The 24,669-nt window shown below is 44.4% G+C and overlaps 1 protein-coding gene across 1 annotated transcript; it reads left to right on the top strand.

Moving 5' to 3' along the window:
* Positions 1 to 414: 414 nt before the first annotated feature.
* Positions 415 to 23,577, top strand: LOC134586115 (ecto-ADP-ribosyltransferase 5-like). Its single transcript, XM_063441628.1, has 6 exons — positions 415 to 528; positions 624 to 746; positions 10,453 to 10,485; positions 18,640 to 19,330; positions 20,228 to 20,326; positions 22,495 to 23,577. The coding sequence occupies exons 1-6, from the start codon at positions 415 to 417 to the stop codon at positions 22,581 to 22,583; spliced, it is 1,149 nt and encodes a 382-aa protein (XP_063297698.1). The 3' UTR covers positions 22,584 to 23,577.
* The last annotated feature ends 1,092 nt before the right edge of the window (positions 23,578 to 24,669 follow it).

Genomic DNA, 24,669 nt, shown 5'->3' with positions numbered 1-24,669 from the left:
TAGCAATCCAATAAACCCAAGCGAATGTATGAGCGAAACCGGACAGACTCCCATCTCCCGATCCTCTTGACCAGGTCGTCCCCAAGCCCAAGGCGCGTAGCCTCTGTGGCCGCCCCAATGCGAAATGAGTGGGTGCCGTAGGTTCTCGCACTCAACCCCAACCGTCCCAAGCCCAACCGGAAAACTTTGGTGAATTGGAAGCGGGAGAGTGACGAGCCGTCCGCATGCACCAGGAGCGACCCGTCCACTGCCGGCCTCCACTCCAAATAGTGCGCTACCGCAGCCACCGGACACAAGGCCGAACCCGGAAGGGGGCCCAGGGTCACGTCCCGGCCTGCCCCCCGGACGTCCGTCTTGGACCTGGCCAAGTGTACCACCAACTTCCCACTGAGCGTGCGAACCCCAGAAGCCTGTATGCCCCCTGGCGCCAATTTCGTGGTGCTAACCAACTCGCCAATCCTAAAGGCCCCGAAAAAGGCCAAAAGGAATGCCGCCCTGAACAAAGACACCTCGAACCCATCAAAGCAGGTTTGAGGCAAGGCTTGGACCAGGCCCCCCAGCACCCGTACCGACACCGGGCGCCTTGTATCTGGCACCCTAATGCCCTTTCGATAACCCTTTAGAGCCTGCCTGATAACAAAAGCCTTCGTAAGGTCTTCCCCCCGCGGAGCTTAAACCAAAACGCCATAGCCGCCATGGTCCTGTCCACTACAGCCGGAGACGCACCGCCCGCCAGCAAGTGGAAGGTAAACCACAGGAAGGCATCCAGCGGTGGCTCCCCCGTTGCTCGCCCCCCCAACCCCTCCCATGCATCCCAGACCTTATTGTAGGCGGCCCAGGTGGCCGGTGCGAGCGACGCCTTCAGAAGTCCCCCAAGCAGGATGCTCCTAACTGCCACATCTCGTTCGGGCACTCCTGGCCCACGTCCAGCGCCTCTGGTGCCACCATCCGAAACCTGGACCACTGAAAACGAGACAGAGCGTCAGCCACCTCGTTCAAGTACCCCGGTACATGGCGCGCGCGAAAGACCACGTTAAGGGACATGCACAGCAAGACAAATCGCCGCAATAACGTCACCACTGGCCTTGACGCCGCCGACAGGTTGTTAACTGCATGCACCACGGACATGTTGTCCGAGAAAAAGACCACCTTCCGGTCCCGCAAGCTATCCCCCCACAGAGCCAATGCTACCACCAACGGGAACAATTCCAGGAAAGCCAAGTTACGCATGAGGGGGCTCTGCCCCCACGCCACTGGCCACTTTTCCGCGCACCATTTCCCACCGAAGTAGGCCCCAAACCCCACGCTACCAGACGCATCAGTGAACAGCTCCAACTCAGCCGCAGACACGCCGTCCCTCCGGAAGAACACCGTCCCGTTAAAATCCCGCAAGAAGGTGTCCCATACTACCAGATCGGCCCGCATGGACGAGGATACCCGTATGAAATGGTGCGGGGACCGCACTCCTGCAGTAGCCGCAGACAGGCTGTGGCTAAACACCCTACCCATCGGAATTACCCGGCAGGCAAAGTTGAGCATCCCTATCAGCGATTGCAGGCGCTGAAGTGTCACCTTGCGCGCCTGCCGCACCGCACCCACTGTAGCCTGCAGTCCCTCCAATTTGGACAGCGGCAGTCGGCATTCCCCGAGAGCAGAATCTATCTCCAACCCCAAGAAGCTGAGGCACCTGGAGGGCCCTCCATCTTCTCCGCCGCCAATGGTATCCCAAATTGGCCCGCCACCTATTCAATGGTCCGCAGTAGGTGCAGGCAGGCCGGGGAGTTGGCTGGCCCCACACAGAAGAAATCATCCAAGTAGTGCACCACCGCTCTGTCTACCGCCTCAACCCGGACCACCCATTCAAGAAAAGAACTAAACTTTTCGAAGTAGGAGCAAGAAATGGAACATCCCATAGGGAGGCACAAGTCCACGTAATAGCTCCCTTCGAAATAACACCCTAGCAGGTGGTGACACGCCGGGTGGACAGGGAGCAGCCGAAAAGCCGATTCGATGTCAACCTTCGTCATAAGAGCTCCACGCCCGGCCTTCTTTACCAGCTCGACCACCTGGTTCGAATGATGCATAAGAGACCGAGCACAGCTCCCTATCAATGCCATCGTTCACCGACCCGCCCTTAGGGTATGACAGGTGGTGTATGAGCCTAAACTTCCCATGTTCCTTTTTTGGGACCACCCCGAGAGGGGAAACCCGGAAACCCTCCAGTGGTGGTGCCCGGAACGGCCCCGCCATCCTACCCAACAGAACCTCCTTGCCCAGCTTGTCTCGTACCACTTCTGGAAAGTCCGCCACCGATTTTTTTTTTTTTTTTTAATTCTTTATTTATAACAAGGCAAAGCACCACATGAATTCGAAAAAGACAACAGTAAACAGCAGTGACTGATGGTTATAACATCGCATAGGAAAGCATCAAATACAGTTACTGGTACATGAAGAGAGTAAATAAATCACTGAGCGGATAATCCTGACGGAGTCTCCATTAACGGTTGTCTGTTCGCCATATTCCAACGGGATATAAATAGTCATGGTGCAGCGCCTTGGGTTTTTAATTTTTAAGAAATATAGAAAACGATCAATCCCCATACACCGTTCGATCTAGCGTAGCACTCGTAATCAGTAAGATGTAGGGCATGTGTTAAATATCAAATAGACCGTCTATCCCCAGCAAAACATTCGAAGCCCCCGCGAGGGTGGACTAGCCAACCCTGCAACATCAGTATGGTCTAACTGACCAACCGCATCTACAGTGCTGCATCGGTTCCCTATGCATAGGTCGTGAGAGTTTTGCTATAGAGGGAACAGAGTAAAAGATGATATGTGGTGAAAATGGAGACGATCGTAGAGAGAGAAGAGAGAGATAGATGAAAAAGAAAGGAGGAACTTCCATAGGGGGGGGGGGGGAAGGGAAGGGGAGGAAAAGATGTAGGGAGGGGGGAGTGAAATATACTGCTAGCCGTCGATAACTATGAATATTTTCCGTGGGTTAAGCGCTATATAGCTATAGGAGGTGGTATAGATCTAGAAGCCCAAAGCACTGGACAGAGGTCGGGGCCACCTCAAGGGTTTGAAGTTTAAGGCAGGGGAGGACCCTCACAGGGCGTTGTCTCGTGGGCGTGGAGCGGGGTCGAGTGTTCAGCCCTCGAGACGAGGGCTCGGGGGAGATATCCTAGCCTTTCCTAAACTTATCCTATCCTAAACTTTTTGAGGGTGCATCTGACCCGCGCCGTTAGCTTATCCATGAGGAAAGCATCTTTGATTTTCTGTATGACAGCTTCAAGCGAGGGAGCCTCGCTATGTAGCCAAGCTTGGGCGAGTGCCCTCCTGGCCGCTAGGTTCACTTTATGCAATAACGCCTGTTCCGCCCTGGACCAGTCGTCCAAAGATCTGGCCAGAAGGAACACCCAGGGGTCTAATTTAACTGCTTTGTCAAAGATATCTTTCAGAAGCCCGGCCACTAAGCTCCAAAATTTTTGTGCCTTGGGACAATCCCACCACATATGTAGGTACGTCCCTTGCAAACCACACCCTCTCCAGCATAAGTCCGTGGGCAATTTACGCATCTTGTATAACTTTACCGGTGTGGTGTACCACCGGAAGATAGTTTTGTATGCTTGTTCCTGCATGGAGACACATATAGAGGAAGTGGCTGCAGCTTCCCAAATCTCCTGCCAATCAATGCCTTCCAGTTCCTCACCCAAATCAGCTTCCCATTGAGATATGTAAGTGAGGTCCCCCCATTCTTTCGTACTCGAACTTAAGTGAGTGTATAATAAGGAGATTAGGCCCCCAGGGGACCGTTCTTTGAGACATATAGTTTCGAAGAATGTGAGCGATTTCTGGGCACTGATCTTAATCGAAGGGGTTTGGGCAAAGTCCCGAATCTGGAGGTAGCAAAAAAAGTCGGCAGGGCGCAGTGTGGCCCTATCTTTCAATTCTTCAAACGTTACTAGGGAGCCACCTTTGTACAGATGGCAAAGACGCTGTATCCCTGTACTTTCAATGCCCCCGAAGTCTCTAGCCTCCAGTCCAGGAGTGAAGGCCGTGTTTCTCAAAAAGGGGGCTAAGGGTGAAAGCCCGGGTGATAAACCGTATTTAGTCGAGGTAGCATCCCAAATTCTCAGGGAATTCACAATAGCCGGACATTCGATGCAGGTCGAGGGTCGGTTTTCCTTAGGGACCCACATCAGAAATTGAGGTAAGTCGGGACCCATGAGAGACGATTCCAAGTCTACCCACCGCCTTTCCTCCGGAGGGGAATGCCATAGAACTACTTGTGACAGCTGCGCCGCCAAGTAGTAAAAGTATAGATTCGGGAGTCCCAGGCCCCCCCTTGTTTTAGCCCTATATAGAATGTTTCGGGAGACTCTTGGCCTCTTATTTTGCCAAATAAATTTACCTATCGCCTGCTGGAGCCCGCCTAGGTCAGATTTAGTCAGCTTAACCGGGAGGGCCTGGAACAGAAACAAGATTCTGGGCAGCACGTTCATTTTCACCGAATGGATTCTACCAATCCAAGAAATTGGTTTGTCTATCCATTTCTCCATATCGGTGATCAGGGCACGTAGCAAAGGTGAGAAATTTTGTGTATATAGATGTGTTGGATCCGCTGTCAACCTTACCCCCAGGTACTTGATCTGGTCCCTCGCTATCCTAATCCGGTAGGTATCCCCGATAGTTGTTATATCTGTTTCAGTCATGCAGAGAGGGAGTGCGCTCGATTTAGGCATGTTCACCTTGTACCCGGCGAGCCCACCGTAGGTATCCAATATTTCCGCCAGTGTCCCCATAGAGCCAATCGGATCTGTTAGGGTCAGCAATATATCGTCGGCAAAACCCGACACTACGTACCGCTGACCCCTGATCAAAACCCCATGGACACCTGGGTTACTACGTATCTCCTGCAAAAGGGGCTCCAGGGAGAGGACAAACAGCAAGGGGGACAAGGGGCATCCCTGCCTGGTACCATTCCCTAGGTGAAAGGGCGTCAGTGACGCCCCTGAAATCCGAACCCGTGCTTTAACGTCCGTATACATTGCCTTGATCATGGTAATGAAAGTATCCGGTAAGCCAAAATGGCGAAGGACCTCAAAGAGATAGGGCCACTTAACCCTATCGAAGGCCTTCTCCGCGTCGAGGGACAATAACAGCGTTGGGATTTTTCTAGTTGTTTGCCTCCAGATAAGGTCGACGTTCCGCCTGGTATTCTCGAAGAGTTGCCGTCCGGGTACGAAGCCCACCTGGTCCGGATGTATCAATCTAGTGAGTAGGGGGTTCAGCCTAGTCCGCCACCGATTTCAGATTATGCGGACACCCCGTGCCCTCCCTGCCCTGGAACAGGATGAAGAAACCCTGCCTGAACCCCACCCGGAGAAGCTCGGGGTCCGCCCTATTACCGTAGCGGCTTAGCCAAGGCTCCATCAGGTCTAGTTTCACTGGGGTGAGTCCCCGGGGCAGCGGAGATCCCCCCGCCTCCGACTGCGGACGCAGCTCCTGCCCCTCCCGACTTACCCTTCTTGAAACAGCGCTGCAACCCGTGTGCCCCCCCCACAGCCGGAGCATTCGTGCTTGAATCGTCAGGATTCAGGAATCGTCAGGAATCGCCCCATTTGCATTGGCCTTCATTGAAAAGCCAGCATAGTCCCATTTGCGAGGCGGCCAGCCGCATGCTGAAAGGGTTGCGCCTTTTGCGCCATCATCAGCTTCATCCAGAGAGGCAGGTCCATCTGGTGCCACCTCATAACCGGATTAGCCACCAGTCGCTGCCGGAACTGCTCGTCATACCGCCACCATGCCAGCCCGCCATAGGTGCGGTATGCCTCCCAAATCCCGTCCAAGTAGCAGAACAGGGAAGAGCACACGCCCGGCGACTTCTCCCCTATCACGCTGGCCAAGACGCAAAACGCCCTCAACCAGTTCCCAAAGGATTTTGGTATCTTGCGATACCGCTTCCGCTTCTCCTCTTCCTCTTTCTTCTCATCTTTTTTATCCTCCTCCTTGAGGTCAATAAAGTCCTCCAAGGGAAGGAGGGAGAAGATCTCGCAAAACTCCCCTTTCCAGATTTTTTCCTTCACCTCCTGCTTGAGGTGGACCCCGAGTGGGCCAGCAAACGATATGTACGCGTGCTGCCTTGCCGCGTCTGACACCCCCCGGTGAGTTCTACCCGCTCGCTCCCTGCATCCGCTGCGCCGTGCCCGGCCCCCGCTTCCTCGTTGCCTGCCGACACCGCCGACGCCCCCCCACCGGGTCCTCCAGTTGCCGCTCCCTGTTCCCACACCTGCCCTACGCTGTCCCCAGCACCCCCCCCCTGCCCCCAGTGAGTGGAGTAGTGATTGTAGTGTTTGTACTAGCGCGCTGGAATGTAGTGATGTGCTGGACTCACCGGCCAAGCCCCTTGATCCAGAAGCGCCAGGGGCTGCGATGGGAACCGCTGTGCTTCCAGGAAGAGCAACGTCCACTGAAGTCCCGACAACCGGGGAGCCAACCCGGTGCCTCACGAACACAGATGAGGAGCGGCTCCGAGACCTGGAATGAGGAGAAGAAGTCCTGGGCACGGTGTACTGTTCCCCGCCCACCCCCTCTTCCCGACCCAGGGAGCGCCTGCTATCCACCAAGGCCTCCCGCTGCCTGCCGCTCCGCCGTTGCCCTCCTGAGGCCCCGCGGGCTACAACTCCTACCGGCTCTCCTCGAAGCCTGCCCCCATCGACCGTGCCTGGGGGAACCCAACCTACCCCCCGCTGAACCACCGGATGAGGACCTATGGCGTTGCCGCCTCCCAGGATGCCTATCTATTCTAGTGCCCCTAACCGGGGAGGGGCTATTGCTAGACCCATCCCTAGACCTGACCTGGCCAAGCCCTCCCCTCTCAGCCTCCGAGCTACTGCGGGCCCCGCTATCCTCACCCCCACTTAGCCCAGAAAAACTGCCCCTACGTTCCCCCCCCTCACCTTAGAGATCCTCACAGAACCCCTGGGCCTGCCTGCCTGCTGACTCCCCACTTACTCCCCTAGCACCCCCCTCTCTGGCCTCCCAACTACAGGCCCCCCGTGAAGCTGCAGCCTGCCCCCCAACCTCCCCCCTCCGTCCACGGCTAACCGGCCCCCCCATGCAGCCCCTCCTCACTTGCCACTTGCCTCCTAGGGGAAACCTGCCCCTTCCCCCCCCTCACCGCCCGGGCACTGTCCCCCAGCTGTATACTCCCTGTATTTAACACATCAAGAGGGGCCTCTGGAGGGCCCCAAGCACTTGCTTGCCGTGTCCTGCTCGCCTGGGGCCTGCTCCGGGCCATCCTGCCCTGGGCCCCGTCCCTTCCAGCCTCCAGTAGAGGGGCCACCCTCCCGGGCCGCGCCCCAGTCCGTCCTGGCCCTGGGGAGGGCCGTTCGTCCGCCGCCTGTCTCCCAGCACCAGGCGCCACCCCCTCCGCTCCGGGGGGTGCACCGCCAGTGTCTTCGGGCACCACCCGCCGGGAAGCACCTCGCCGAGGCCCGGCCCGCCGGGAACTCCATCCTCCGGACCGGTTCCAGGACTGAGATGCCGTGGGGGTCTCCTGGTTCGCGCAGGCCTTCCTCCGCCGCCATCTCTTCCCGCCGCCGCCTTCAATAGCAGGTCCAGCTGGGCCCGCACCCAGCCCGCATCCTGCCGCAGCGCCGCCGCCCAGACTCCAGCCAGCAGTCTCTCCACATCCTCCATGGCCCTGCAGAGGAGACAAAAGAGAAAACCCTACCCAGCAAAGCAGTGAGCACCAGGGTGCACACAAACTCGGCCAGGTAAGAAATTAAATGTGCTTTACCTAAAATGGCTGCCTACTTAAGTAGACCAGCCCCTTCTCTCCCACAATCCCCCAGTCCTAGCCGGCTCCTCCTAAGCCCGCCTCCTCTCCCCTGTCAAGGCCCTCCTCCGCTAAGCTGTGCTTTGGCTCCTTGGGGCTACAAGGTCATCATTAATAAAAAAAAAAGTATTATAATAGGTTACCAATCATGATACAATCCTCATTTAGCAGAATCAAAACTCTTGAAAAAAAAAATAAAAAAAAAGAGAACCAATTCTAACCAAAAAGCAAGCCATCAGCATATAATATATACACAACATCTGTTTTGTCTATTTAAAGGGCCTATAACCACATGCAAAAAAGAGAAGAAAAAAAAGGGGGGGCAGCATCATTTCTAAATTACTGCAAAATACTAAACAGTACATCCAACATAAATATAAATCAACATTTTAAATCTTCATTCAGACACTCCAATAAACATTTTCCTACCCCAAAGGAGTTAACTGAGCCGGAACTAAAATTGGGAGACTACACACACGCATACAGACACGCCTCTTCACGCAAACCTCACGCATAACAAAACAAGCTTATTCTATTCCATAGATGCCGAGGATGATCTATTCTTCAAACCTGCAGAGGAGAAGGCAGAGAGAGACTGGCAGGGTAGAAGGGCCCCCAAATAAGGTATAAAGAGGCCCCTTCCTCCTGCCACACAAAGTATCTACTCAGTTGTAATTTGCACTCCCCTCCAATGAGACAACTTCTTAATTGCGTGCCCACTAGGAGCCCTCCACTCCCATTGATAGTGATTGGCATAACTCAATGACCATAAAATTTCAGCAAGTCTCTTAATATCAGGTAGAGTTTACAAAGTAACATTCAGCAATGTTTCCTTCTAATAAGTGCTTCACAATGAAAAACCAAAGACAACCTTCACATAGGCTGAAAAAAAACTCCAGAACAAAAAAACAACAACAAAAAGTCAAAGTGAACCTCCAAAAGATGCAGTGATATCCAAAAGCAATGAGACTAGGGCAACGTAAAGAATAACAGTTTCATTGGTGCTACCCAATGGTATCGATCACGGCTTTAGAATAATGTTCAGCATTTGTGACAATGGAATATTGTTTTTGACTACATTTCCTAAGATGCTCAGAACATCTAAACGCTGGCCATCACTGTGTAATGATCACTGGACATTTGTCTTGCTTTTACAAACATTGGAGTACTGGCAGTAGACTTGGAGATTTGCTTCGTTGCAAATTGTGATTTGTCTGAATTTGGGCCGATTCAGTGATTGTTTGAATTGACACTGTGAAGTGCACTCTCACTATTGACTTATTTAGGACATTTGGTTCGTTTTCTCCACTTTGTTCGCTTATTCGTTCGGTAACCAAATGGAGACCCCCCTTGGAACACCAATTAAACTACTGACACTATGTATCATTCGTAAACCACATCAGAGGGATTCCGTTGAACGATGTACTGGGTGGCCGCCTTTTTGTGCATATGAACGCACGTGGTGAGAACAATGGATGGCGGCCATCTTAACGCACAAACACTCTCAGCGGGACTTGGTCGTCGAGTGCCTGGAACTGATTTCATCCAGGCACTTTCCTGAACATCAGCCTACTTCCACGCATGGCTCATTCGCATACTATTTCGTTCGGTAATTATAAACTACCGAAGAAGGGGAACATTATCCATGAACCAGCGTTCGTCTAACTCTTATAGTGTTCGTGCAAAAACCACACGAACAGAGACCGGCTCTTGCCACATTTCTTCTGGTACTGTGTTCGGCATACTCCTCGTGGCAGACCGGCAAACTTCTCTGCGATGGTACAGACAAACTACCAAACGGATCTGGGTGATTTTCGGATATATTGTTCACCCATATCCCAGCTATCCAGCAACTTTTGTGGGGTTTCATTGTATTTTGGGGATACTTTTGGGGTGTTTTAAAAATACTGTATTTTTCTGTCCAATTATCTCCCAGGCTCAGAGGAGGAGTTTGTAAACTGTATAAAACTGATGCTTGTGTGCCATTGAAGCTGAGTCTCTTCCCAGCATTAAGCCTTGGCTCATGTGTGGAGGGTTATGCTATGCCAGTGTCTACATTCTGCCTGGAAGGATTATTCACTAACTACTGGGAGAAAGGGAACCCAAGACGATCAAAGGGAGGTGCACCGTCACAGACACAATGGACGAGTACGTTCATTATGATTTGTGAGTCAGAATTCTGTGTAACCAAAAAAAAGTTGACTAATTGGAAAGGGGACAGTCACTAAATGTTGATTTCATTCACAGATCATGTGAGAAGTGACCAGCTATTCCCAGGCAGTCTATACACTATTCTATATGAGATATGAATCCGATGCTCTCTTACACCTACAGATCTTTATTTACTGCCTTGGAAACCCTTCTCCACCGACACGGGGCACTCAGTCTCTAGAAGTCAATCACGCGTGGAAAGGATGTGGTTAACATGTTGAAACTCTGCTGGTATCTATAATTTGGGCTCAGCACTTCTGTTCTAAATAAATGTTCCTGTAATGACTCAATTCATAGCGTTAGGGGATTAGGGTGGAGACTTTTTGTTTGTTTCATTTTTTACAATATAAGACTTTGACTTTGCATCTAACAACGGACCATTCCTAATTCCCTTACAGACACGCAAGGATTGCCGGACACTCTTTCTGAAGGTAAATCATAGGAAGGCAATGAAAGTTTTGGATATATCTACACGTTACGCACATTTATGTATTACATTTTTGTATTATAGACTCTATAGGTGAATATATTATTTTGATTGGTTAATTCATGTCGTGTATTTATTTTATTGACAGGTTCTGCTCTGGTCTCGAGATTCCTAACACCATTTGGAGGTAAAGGAAAATTTGCTAGAAATATTTCTGTAACATTGTTGACTAGCTAAACATTGTCAGACTAAGATTAATTTAAGTTTGTAAATAAAAATACTACATACAATAATTTATTTAATTTGTATGATATCTGAAGACTATTGGAATATGAGAACCCACAATGCATTGTGTGATGGTGAAAAATTTTTCTCAGTAATATAGAGAAAACTGAGCTAAGAGTATAATTTGACCTACGCATTGCTTGTATGTCGTTCAAAATATACAGAGAAACAAACGATTGTGACATCAGATAAAAGTGTAATAAGTCACAGAGTTAAAATAAAATGTAAATAAATATTAATGTTAGTTATTATATGGACCTGCTGAATGGTTAAAAAAAATAAACCACTTGTTTGGACAGTATTCAACAAATGTCCAAATTAGGGTAAATTTATCAGGACGTTACTAATGATTTTGGGACTATCGGTTCAGTTTGCGTTTCTGAATCCCACCCGTCACATCAAAAAAAGAGATGATGAGAATTAAAGATGACCGATGGTTAGGGGACAGTCTCTAAATGATGACTTTATTCACAGATCAAGTGGAAAGTGACCAATAGAGGAGCAGTAAATACAATGTATATGTAGATATTATATACTACATGTATAGCATATATAATAAACATAGAATACATATACAATATATATATTATTTCCTGCTCCGACTGTTTTCCATTTATTCGTTACCTTTTCTCACTTGCTCTGTGAACCAAATGGCAGGAAAACGCTCCCCACAGTGTACTGTGAAATATATACATGATATTATATTATTATATACTTTGCAGCACACTGATTGGTCCATTTTAGAACCTAGTTTGGTTCTTCTGATTCGGTTCCTGAATTGAAATATTGGTTCAGAAATTTGGCTGAACTTCAGCTGTCCTGAAAATGTTTCTATTTTCAAAAAAAAAAAAAAAAAAAGGAAATGTGGATAAGTGAAGTGGATAAGATTTTTCAAATGATTTCATATTTTTCATGAACTATTAAAATGATAAAAATCTTCTAAAAAATATTTACAATTAGTATTTTCATATTTTTTTATATGTTTATATATTTATTATATATGATATAAATTTTAATATTTAGGACAAAAAAAAATATTTAAAACATTTATTTAAAATATGAAATCATTTTGAAAAGTTTATGCAAAAAATCCTAAATCCTGGACATATGTTAGAAAGGGGGCAGACAAATTTAAGGAATACAATTTGGCCAGGGAGACCATAAGTGAGGTAGCCGAAGAGATCAGTTTTAAGGGATTCCTACACGGACTAATGAATTGGGGGAAGTTTGATGGGGGACAATACAGCTGTTTGTTTGAAATCCTGTGGGTGACATTAGCATTACGGGTGTGAACACAGGACAGGAGAAGGGTGTAAATATAGATTAGTGAAGAAATGTAATCTGGGTAGCGTTATTAAGGGTTTTCTATGTTCAATATATAGATGAGTTGTTGATTGGATAGTTAGATTCAATTTGAGTTCTGTTATATTGATTGGCTAATTGTCAGAGAGTATCAGCTGCCCATCTCGAGTAGAATTGGTTGAATATTTGTTCGCTATGGGCGATTGCTGATAGGCTTATAGCATCATCTGACGCTCTCAGCCAATCACTGTCACCAACTCAATGTTCGCACTAAGGCTTCTGCATCTATCTCATGGGCCCACTTCCATTCTCAGTCCTAATACGAGATGTTTACTTGCAGGGTTATTCACTAACGTGAGCATCGTCCAGAATTTAATGTGAATTCAAAGTGTATTTTATATTTTAGACCAAAGTAGTGAAACTAGAATTATAACTGATTTGGAGAAATGTTGACCCTAAATTTACATTTCATGCTGAATTCCTGAAAAATGTCACTACACCAGATAACATGATAGAGAATTTAACCAGAGCCGATCCTATAGCCTAAAATGTAAAATTCACTTAGAATTTCAGAGGAATTACACTTTAGTGAAAAACTCTGCATGTGTTTAATAAAAAAGATAAAACCTTTGTAAAATGCGCAATATAAAGCATCTAAAGTGTCATATTAGCAGCATACGTTTCCCTCTGCTTTTAGTGATTAATGTGAATGGCGGTGGGGTATTCCTATTAATATCATGAAATTTAATATTTTGTCCTCACGTCGGATACGAGAAAGCTAATTAAACAGGAATGATTGTAATACGGTGAAATATGTTTTAACTCTTGGAGTACTAAAGATTTGCTTCCCGTATGAAGACTTTCTAACCAATGGGATTCTGTTTTGCAGGTTGTTAATTGACTGACCAATCAGGATGGAACTTCTCCCGAGGATCTGGCCAATCCTATTCTGCCTCCTCTCGTCTGTCACAGCAGAGGTTCGTACCTTCTTCAGGCCTACGTTTCCAATGGAGTGGTTTTCACTCCTTCTATAGGACTAGGGTTCAATAAAACCATAGTGGGCTGCAGGGTTCACCTTGTGCAGCAATTGATGCACCATCCCTTTAATGCCATAGAAATGGTTATAATAGCAGGTTTGAGGTTCTCAGTGATAATTTCAGTTTACCCATTAGCCGATTTGTCAGGCGTGACCTACAAAGCACCCATACATTTTATTTCTAATTATTGGTTCTGGTTACCGATTCATTTATTTACTGACCAAGCAATGAGACTGGCAGTAATTTATTCTATATTTCATTTATTTTATATCTGCTTAGTTTTTTCTGGTTAAACAGTAGATGCATTTAAAGGACATCAGTCATCACATTTTCTCTTCTCCATTTCTAAAAGTAGATTACATTAAATGAAACTTAGAAATATTTGTTTAAAGAATGTATTTTAATTTTTTTTTAAAAGATAACTTTTTATCTGGCGAGCATCCATGTTGGAACAGATTCTACTGTTATCTGACCAACCGCTGCTCGGCCTGATGATATCGGAGGTTGAGAAGTTTTTATTCATACCTTACACACAGTATATATTATTAACCCTCGCATTATAGATAAGGGTTCATAGAGTACTGGAGTGAAGGATATATGTGTCCGCTCAGGACACTGATCACATGGTACTGCAATACCTGCCGCTGCCCATTAACAGATTGATGATAAATTAAAACCTGGCATGGAGCATTATATATGGAGAGATTATATATGTTTTATGCATTTTGCTGTGTATGTGAAATCGGTTGTGGACTGGATCGTGTGCTCTTTGGTGACCTCTAGTGGTCAAATGAAAGGACAATTCCAAAACATTTCTGATTAGTGGGATTGACTGGGTGATTTATGATAAACTGCAATAAAATTAATCTAAACATTTGTAGATAACAGCGCTTGCAATTCTGCTGAATGGAAAGTGAAGTTGCACCATACATGTCTAGCTGTCATTGTCTCCAACCCAGACAGTATTTGTCACATATCCAGTTCAAATGGTGAAGATTTAGCTAATCTGTTTATAATCTGCAAATAAATTATCATGTCATCAGTTGTACTGCGCGAGCGAGCTGAGACACAGCCACTACTGAGATTCTTCTACAAACGGTGCCAGAATATTAAATTGGATGTGTCTTGTTAAATAGGGTCCAAGAGGGGGTTGTGACGGTAGTAATCTGCATCACAGTCCCGTATTCCCTTTTTTCCCAATAGTAGAATAATCCCAATAATCCACAGGAATAAATATTGCTGGTATCGCAAAATAATCCACACATGAGCCAAAGCTTAATGCTGGAATGTTCTTTACCTGTAGCACGATGTCAGCCGTTGGGTTCGGACCGAACCATGCTAATCTCTCCCACATCTCCCTGTTGGCTGGCGATTCATTCTCCCGAATCGCCGGTGTCTCTGTCTCCCGAATGGTTGGTGTTGCTGCAACCAAGTTCTCCCGGTCTAGCTCCATTAACCCAGCAATAATGACCCGCTTGGTTTTGTTGCTAGCAATCCTTCCACAAACCTCCAACAGTTCCTTTAACGTGTTTCGTTTAAGCAGGGTGTACCAGCTCTCCATCCACTGTCTGCTTGGATTCTTGGTTGAGGGAAAAAAGAAGAAATTCCCGCCGCTGCCAACCAATTGTGACGGTAGTAATCTGCATCACCGTCCAGTATTCCCTTTTTTCCCAATAGTAGAATAATCCCAATAATCCACAGGAATAAATATCGCTGGTATCGCCAAATAATCCACACATGAGCCAAAGCTTAATGCTGGAACAAGACTGATTTACTGGAAGCAACAGGCATTCAATTTATACAATAGCAGACTCCTCCTCTGGGCCAGGCTAGATAATTGAGTTTCAGCAACATAATAAACTCAATTATTTGCTGGCCAGAAATATTAAAATTTTTAACATTTTTAGAAAAATACTTTCTGCATAACATAAAATTATATAAATCCCTGGGTAGCTGATGGTGATGGGAGTAACATATCCACATTTCTTGAGAATCCGTTCGGTAGTTTGGAAGATACGGTTTAATGCAGATTCCGCAGAACACATACAGGCTATAAAAAAAATAATTACTCTTAAATGTGTCCCCTGTTCTGTAGTTTAAAACTACTGCACGATGTCAGTGCACCAAATTCTTGGCGAGATGGCACCGTGTAGAAAGTAAAAACAGTGTCTGAAAGTTAAAATGGCCTCCATCCATTGTTCTCACCGTGTCCTTCATCCATTGTTCTCACCATGTGCCTGATACATGAAATGGTGGCCACCCAGTAACTCCACAGTTTGTCTGGTAGTCTATCCAGCCAAACCAACATATAAAACACATGGGGAACAGTGCAAGAAATGAAGGGACTATTAATAAAGGTAATAAATACACGAATAAAGTAGCAGGGAGGGAAAGTACCGAATGAAGGGATGGTTATTCTTCACAGGGGTACTGGGTAAGTATAAACACATCATATATTTTGGATAGTACTGATGATATCCCACAGGTAGACAATTCCTGACTATTAAAGCATTTGGGGATTTTCTTCCCAGACAGTCACCAACGCTACTGCATTTGTTGGTACATTCTCAAGTCACGCAATACACATCTTCTATTCCTCAGCATGATGCATTGTCCAACCGGCTCATGGACTGAAAAAGTTTTGCTTTGTGAATTTGCCCACACTCCATTGTGTTTCTCTAATGTACCAATCTTCAACATTATTTAATAGCCTTCTGCCTCCTTGCAAAGTGAAAAGGGAGACAAACCTCTCCCAAAGATTTACAAAGGGAGTGAATGGGAGAAGGCTTGTCAACTGACTCAATTAAATATCATTTAATGACATTAAAATATAAAAATACAAAAATATATTTTTTTAATTCAATTTTTTCAATCATTCTAAAATATTATACAAAAATGTTAAATAACTAGGAAAGGATATTTAAAAATATTAAATAAGGAAAACATATCTAAAAATATTAAATTGAGACCAACAAATTAGATTTCTGGAGACGGCTTGGTGAATCCATATAAAAATGAAGCAATAAAGTCACTACTTCCTTCCACAGCAGATTCCTGCAGCTGTCACCTGAGTGCTGGCACTGCAGGAAATGCCCACGCGGTTTGTGTCCGACATTGGCACAAGTTGGGTGGCTTGCAACTGAAACCGTAAACCATCCCTGTGGCAAACAGAACCTCGCCACGGGCTCCTATTATGTGCATGTTTTACTGTAGTCTCTGTAGTCCAGAGAGAAATGCTCCTGATATATGGTATCCGGAAATCCCTAGCATTAGGAGTTGCATATAAGGCTGCATGTTGCTCCCATTAAACCAGTTCATCTTCACCCTCGTCTCGTGATTGTAGGGAACAGCTATACCAGCTATATCACTAGCTCTTGTAAGAGCTATCCTGCTATACTCTCTGGAGTATATACTGGAGCTATACTCTCTGGACTTGTGTCCAGGGTGGGTGGAGGACAGCGAGACCCCAGCCAAGCTGCGGTGGCTAAGGGTCTACAGTGCTGATGGTGTCTGGTGGAGTGCTTGGAAGTACTCAGAGTTACTAGGAAGCAGCGATTGGCGGAGGCAACCTGCCGAGGTGCCAGGTGGTTCGTCCCCTTCCCCTTTGTAAACTCTTGCTCACTCCCAGTTTGTTTATATCTTCTTGGTATGTATTAGGCTTACAGTATGTAGATTTAGATGATATTTTTGAGAAGGATAACTGATATTCCTTCATCCTTTTAACTCAGTACATAAGGTTCCTAGAATGAACTTCTGTAAAGATTTGTAAGGAAGATCCTTGTCATTGAAACATTTTTTAACAATAACTTGAATGCAATTGCAACACCCCATACAATTGGAAAGTTATGTCATTGTCCACTAAAAATATAAATATGTAATTAAAAAAAGTTCTAATTTAATATTGATCCTAAAACCTCCAACCAAATGTTCATTAATTAAAATCGGAGAAGGAATTATCACCTAATTTTATGTTGGTAGACTGGTCTTTACAAACCATAATAAATTCTCTCTAACACATGTAATCATTAGGAAAGTGTCATGCTGGTCCTATCTTCATCCTCCTGGTTTAGTGGGCAGTAAATTGGCGATTGTCTGTAACTATTACTATTCCTTTTCTGAGATTAAAAATGTACATCTCACTCAGTGTGATAGGGAGCACAGAGACTCACTCGTTCTATGGCTACATGTTCACACATTTGACAGACATTTCTCGACACTCTTCTTGAATTTGTTTATTTTGTCTTTTTTTTTTATATGATTTCTGTTCTGTTTTTTTCTGTTTACTTTTTCCAATGTGGAGCTGCAAGTATAGGACGCTGGTAATGTTCTGTTTAATATATTTCATAAACATCATCATTGATTCTCTGTGTAGTTATATTTTGTATTGTACTTGCAACTAAAAATTAATTACAAATTAAATAAGAAAAAAAGTCCCCTTTATAAATCATTGTCAGTGCTGATTCTACACACCCTTAATTGGAAGACAAATCTCTATCTGGCAGGAAGGAAGCTGTGTTGGACGAGTTCACTTCCTTTGATTTGAAGATAGACCTTACACAGTGACCTTCTTTGCAGAGACCACTTGTTAACCTGCAAGGCAGTGAACGTATCAGTACTTTTACCTTAGTATTCAAATAGCCAGGAAATTCTCAACGTTTCAGGTTCTCTCCTCCTGTGCTGTAAGGTTAGACAACTGACCCAGTATACACAATTCATTCAAATCCTCCAACATTCAATAGGAATTCAAAAAATCAGACTGCATTCTAACAAATCATAACTATGGCATCAAGTCAACTGACACAGGTATCTTTACATAATCTGTGTGCAACATTTTCAATGTTACTGGTAGTCTAGACATCCATTTCTAATTCATCCTATCTCCAAAAGACATACATGCACATGGAATTGCAACAAAAATGATCGAAGGTCTGTGTAATAATATATAGCAGGAGGTGACAGCGATGGCATGGGGGACATGACCAAAAGTATCTCAAGGGATTTAATAAAAAAGAAAGGGGGGGGACATTTTCTGCACAAAAATGGGGGATAGAACAAGATGACAGAACCCAAATCAAGGGATGAAAATGAAGGGTTAATGACCACGATAGGAGTAGTGTTCACAGGACGATTGCAGATGTGGGAAAAGTTCCTAAAAAAATTTTGTGCCATCGTCTTCTGTTGAGGTGTATTCATTGGGAGAATATGTTTAAGATGGACACAAATGTTACACTGCCTTTCCCTGACATCCATGTTGTACTAAATTGAAACTCATAACGTGGAAATGGAAATTCTGCATTTTCAATGTGGCTGAGAATAGGGCGGTATTTAGGTGCAGAGGAGGGCCCAATTTTTTCACCAAAACGCTCCCCAATGATTCAAGAGAGTTTGTGAGGATGATTTCTAGAGACTACAGACACCATAACCACTAACCTGAGCTGTAATGGTTGCTTAACATGTCCCTTGATATGCTTTACTTAACAGAGGCCATTTATTATGTATATATATACAGTACAGTTATTTTTCTGCTTCTTTAGGAATATCGCACTTTGGACCTGGCAAAAGTGGCATTCGACGATCAGTATATTGGGTGCCGGGAAGATATGGAACAAGAGTTAAATTCTAACGACATTCTATCTAAAGAAAAACAAAAAAATAAAATATTCAGGCGAGCATGGGAAGGAGCGGAAACCATCTGGCATACAAAAAAGAAAGCCACAGTATTGTCCAGCCTTCCCCAGGGATTCGAGGATAATCATGGAATCGCCTTAGTGGCCTACTCCGGATTTATCAGAAAACACTTTAATGATGCACTGAGATTGGCTGGGAAATCATATCAATATTATATGGAAGATTTTCATTTCAAAAGTCTTCACTATTACCTGACTGTTGCTATTCAGCTTCTATCAGGCGATAGCCATAGCTGCCAAAATCTCTTTTATGAAGATGAACTTGGGGTGATGTTTGAACCTTCAAATGGGTCAGACATTGTCAAATTTGGACAGTTTTTATCTCCATTCCTAGATGATGGAACTTCCTACAGCAACGAGAGCTTCACCCTTACAAGCTGCTTTGGGGTCCGCATCCAGAACTTCTCACAGTACCCTCTAGAAAACACGGTGGTGGTCCCAGGGTATGAAGTTTTCTACTTGGAGAATAAGGGGTCTATGTTTAGTCTAAATAGCACTGGGAAAAAATGCAGCAATTACAACTGTGCTTACGTGAGAGGTAAGGAGATCATGTTACAATGTTCTAGACTCAGAACGATCCCAATGAGAATTTCATTGTTATTGACCGAACTATAAATGTGTATGTTTGTATAAATTGCATGTTGTAATGAATACCTGGTGTGCCTCCCTCTTTTCCCCCCACCCCCCCCCCCCCCCTCCTCTGGTCCAAGTTTACATTCCTTCCTATGTTGGGAGGTATGGATATATAATGAAGAAGATTGTATTAGGGGAACATATTGTCATCTCAGGATTTTGGAGGCTTTTCTTTACCACTTGGCCTCTAGTCTATCCTTTAAAAAAAAAAAAACATTGTGTTATTTATATATAAATATTTAATTGTGGAACTCAGTAATGCTACAGGAGGTTGAATATTAATATTCAGTTTGAATAAATATATTTCTTATCAGGTGAAGAATCTACATTGGCATTGGATCACTTCCACCGGAAAAGTATTTTCTATTCATTCTTGGGTTCTGGAGACCTAGTCTCGTGGTTTATTATGGTGTCTCCAGAATTCCTTAATACACCATCATTCTCATTGTCTCTCTAATATCCTGTTTGAAGCATATTTAATTTTTTATAGTATTTATATAAAATATGATAAAATAGTGGGATAACACAGCGCTGACTCAAAGCAGGGCCGCAAACTCTTTAACTCAAACCAGATATTGACATTAAAAAAGCAGAAAAGGACAAGTTGCGCCCAATAGATAATAGTGCAAATATCACAATGTAATAAAATTCTAAACAGTCCTACATTTTGTATTGTGATATTTGCACCAATATTATCTACTCTACGCAACCTGCCTTTTTCCATATAATAGTTTGTGGTTGCACTCAGTGCTACTATACAAGGTGCAATTGTTATATTTATGCATGTTTTTTTTTTTATCAGGTGACAAATCTAGATTGTCATTGGATCCCTGCATTTCTGGATTGTCATTGGAACGCAGCACTCCTAAATTGCCATTGGATCGCAAAAGGGATACTTCAGGCAAGTTATTTTCACTATCGGTATAAAATACGAGTCACAAATGAAGTAATTAAAGGGATAGTGTAGTGCCAGGAATACAAAGCTGTATTCCTGGAACTACCGATCCCTCTGCCTCCCCCCTACCTTGCGCCCCCTCCTACTCTGTAAATAAAGGGTTAAAAACCCTTTATTTACTTATCCCAGCACTGACGTCCCTCGGCACTGGGTTGAAGCTTCGCCCCCTCCTCCGTTCCGCGACGAGCGGGGTCTCTGATGCTGGAGGTCCCCGTGCAGAGCGTGAGGACGTCCATCGTCAGATAACGGACCAAACGTCCGATACGATTCCGGAAGCGCCCCCAGTGGCTCTGGCACTAAGTGCAAAAGGGACACAGCACCCAGACCACTTCAATTAGCTGAAGTGGTCTGGGTGCCTACAGTGTCCCTTCAATATCTATGTACAAATATATGACTTGTTATAAAACTTGTTTTCCTGGCTCTATATGGTCTTTGGGTCCCCCCCATTCTCAGGGTCCCACTCCCGCTGGGCTAAAGGGGAGGAAGGGGTTAAACACTTACTTTTCTCTCCTCCCTCTTTTGATGTTAGCGCTGAATGCTCATGCGCAGCATTCTACTTAATGCTTTCCTATGGACGTCCAGTGTCTTCTCACTGTGATTTTCAGTGAGAGAGCCACTAGAGGCTGGATTAACCCTAATGTAAACATAGCAGTTTCTCTGAAACTGCTATGTTTACAGCTGCAGGGTTAACCCTAGATGGACCTGGGTCTTAGACCACTTCATTGAGTGGTCCTTTAATTATTTATTTATTTTTATTGTTAATTTATATGTGGGAGGCCCTTCACAATTCCTTTTATAAAACGTTTCAGATTACAGAGTGAGCCGTTTAAATAGCGGAATTGTCTGACTTTATATACTGAGTATTATCATTATCGCACATATAATAATCTTATGCCACATGCTATCAAACTACAGAGAACAAATATCTGTCTCTCAGAGGCCAGTAGATGCCGACATTCGCAGAATATTTTGCGGACATCAATGCTCTGGCCACCGGGACAGCTTCAGACACAGAGATTAGACATGTTATTGCTATTTTAGTTATTATTGTTCTTACAATAGGACCAACAAGCAAGTAGTTACAAATATACAATTTAGACATAGAGGAACAGACGGTGCTGAAGGATTTCAAATCATTTTGCATTCTAAGGGGTGTGGGGTAAAATGACCCAAGAGGGTCAATTAATCTTGGCTACAAATACAGACGTTGTGGCTCATTCGATCTAACATTAATAACCCCATCATTGATTATCATTCACGGAGGAATATTTTATGCCCGTTTCCCCCCCATTTATATTGACGTGGAACGACATTGACGCTTTCTGCATCCTAAAAGTCCTGTCTAAGCTTCTACATCTCCCAGCACTGGGGTAATAACCCTGATTTATTACCATGAAAATACCTTCATAGATCTCCAGTGAATGCAGCTTGAGTTTACCCAGGTATTAAAGGGTCAGTCTAAGCGCCATAAACACCTTGAATCATTATGAAGTTCATGGTGCTCTATCACCCTGGGCCCACTCTTCGTTCAGTGTAAAAGTCGCTGAGTCTATAAGAAAGTCTGCCATTGCTGTTAATCAGGCAGTCGGGATGCCTTACATCAATTCTATCCCTATTGTGCATGCAGCATGTACGTGCCATGGGTAGGATAGGGAAGACTGATCTCTTACCAAGGAGAGCCGAGCCATAGATTGTTCATGTGTGGTCCACACAGCCCGTATCACTAAGCTGTGAATTGAGGTGTATAAACTGATAGCAGCTGTGGTATTTATAGCACAGTTCGAATCATCCTATGTCATGGTTGGAACTGCTCTTTGGAGATATCCGCCTGGATAGGGGATACAGAGATTAGATCAGTCTCCATTGATCAAAATTGGAAAGACCTGCTTCAAACATCCTTTTATGGGAGATGTCTGCCTGCAGTTCCAATGCTAAGGTGGGCAACTTTGTTTTAATTGAAATGTTTGCCTGTGATTCTTTTTTATTGATACCTATGTCAGTGGCGAGCGCCTTGGTTGGAAACCACTGTAAAGGAAGGGCAACAAATAAAAAATATATGGTCAACGCTTACATAGACAAAGCCTTTAACTATGTTATTTCTTTATTTCCTACAGGCTCCACAGGAATCATGTCCAGCCCAAGAAACATTTATCTTCTCATTGTATTGTGTCTGGCTGCCGTCTACTTCCTTTATACTTCTTAACATGTGACTACTCATTTAACCAAGCAATAAAACAAATCATTCGTATTTCACAGATCTCATAGGGTCACATTATGAAGATTAGAAGATGTATCTGTGATTTATGATACATTCCCAGTATCCCGGGCCATCCCCGAGTACTGAATACTGCAAATTAATCAAATATTGGAATATCTGTTGGCTTTGATTACTGATAAATGTAATGCTTCGTTCTAATAAATGGCTAAGGTTTAGGCATTTACCAATTCTGTGTCCATCAGGGTTATTATTTACATCATAAATTGGAGGGAATTCAAGAGAAATTCAAAGTAAATGTCAAACGTTTGTCCAAAACAGCAGATTTGGAAAAGTCAGGTCTGTTTTTAGTTTGGCTATGTTGCGTAAAATGTGAAATTGTCTTTGAATTCCCAACAATTGACAGTTCAGTAACTGTCCATGTATTGACATGATAATATAACCCTGGCAGTTGGAGTACCGTTAGGACTGGATTGAGAATCAATGCTCTATAGATCTAGAATTGGAGTGATTTTAATAATGGCGTCTACTGTTCGAATCTTTATATTTCTAAATTTTCATTTGAGTCCAGGAGACTTGATTTGTCCTGTTACATTATTAGTGCAGATTAGTGCTCACTAATGTTTTTAAGATTACGTTATCAAAGTCAGTATCTTCTCTTTGTTTTATGATTGAAGAATTGTAACAATGCAAAGTTTTGTGGACCCAGGACATACTTGAAAACGAGAGAAATCTCAATGTATCTTTCCTGGTAAAATATTTTATAAATAAATAAATATAGGGCTCTCAGACAGTGAGTTTGATGCAAGTACAGGTGAAAATTATTCAGGAAAGGGAACTTTTACTTGAAATGCATTGTTTTAGCAGATATTGTGTTTTTGTAAAATATCAGCATTTGTGTGTAATTACTAATAAATAAGGAACTGTTGTTTTATAGTTTTTATGTGGCCGATTTATATATTCATAGTTTTGTAAATGTTTAAAGCACTAAAGTGTTTTCAGAAATAAAATATACAGCTATCTGGGTAGTAAGAAATAAATGTTAGGAGGTTATCACACCTGCCGATGCAACAAAAAAGATGCGTGAAGACCCTGTCCTCAAGCTTACAGTCACGATATATACAAATAACTGACTGATGGATATTAATCTCTGTTTGGACGTAAATGGAGAGACTGATCTCTTGTGGGTGGACAGGGTAACACTGTATCTCAGATATATGAAGGGAGATACAGTGGGTATCAGTTGTGACACCAATAGATGTGTCAATGTCGAAGGGTGCAGGTAAGATGGTCCTGATGACCTCCTGGGTTCCAGAGTACTGAACACTCTAAATACATGATGTAGCGGATTGCATTGGGCTGTCTGCCAAAATTGTGTGTTAAAATGTGCTTTCGTTAATTTCCTGCTATGTGTATTCATATTGTATGCAGCATTCACCTGATTGTTCGGTAAAATTACTTATTTCATCATACGAATGAAAATACCGAACAATCAGACAACCCTAGGGATAAGTGTGCATCTCGTTTAGCCCCTTGATTTGTTGTAACCACCAGCTAATCGGCAATTGAGTAACCCCTCCGTGTGGGCTTGCTGGGTGGCCGCCGTTCGGCATGCGAACACGTGGCGGCAGCCATCTTACTTCCGAGCGCTCAGCGGTGTTTGGTCGTCGAGTGTCTGGAACCCAAATCGGTCACTCGATTACCCAAACACCGCTAAGATCTCCAGGGCTCCAGAACTACCGAATGGAACCACGAATAAGGCCATCATTCGTTTAAATGAATCTCCCGAACAATGGGATTCTTCCGAACCCCAGCTCAGCCCCGGATGGCAGGGATTTGCGTGCTTTTTTTGTCCAGAACAAAGACTGACCGCAAGGCCAAAACACATGGAAACATTTATCTTCTCATTATATTGTGTCTGGCTGCCGTCCACTTTCTTTATACTTCTTAACATGCGACTACTCATTTAACCAAGCAATAAAACGAATCATTCTTATTTCACAGATCTCATAGGGTCACATTACGGAGATTAGAAGATGTATCTGTGATTTATGATACATTCCCAGTATCCCGG

This window comes from Pelobates fuscus, chromosome 1 (assembly GCF_036172605.1).
Source record: "Pelobates fuscus isolate aPelFus1 chromosome 1, aPelFus1.pri, whole genome shotgun sequence".
Lineage (NCBI taxonomy): Eukaryota > Metazoa > Chordata > Amphibia > Anura > Pelobatidae > Pelobates > Pelobates fuscus.
This window is presented reverse-complemented; position numbering and strand designations above follow the sequence as displayed.

Bases quoted from the DNA above. Each gene is read 5' to 3' on its own strand.
- LOC134586115 (XM_063441628.1), top strand. From the start codon at position 415: ATGCCCCCTGGCGCCAATTTCGTGGTGCTAACCAACTCGCCAATCCTA. The intron at 747-10,452 runs GTAAACCACAGG...ATTCCCTTACAG, and splicing joins CGCCCGCCAGCAAGTGGAAG to ACACGCAAGGATTGCCGGAC. The intron at 19,331-20,227 runs GTAAGGAGATCA...TTTTTTTATCAG, and splicing joins CAACTGTGCTTACGTGAGAG to GTGACAAATCTAGATTGTCA.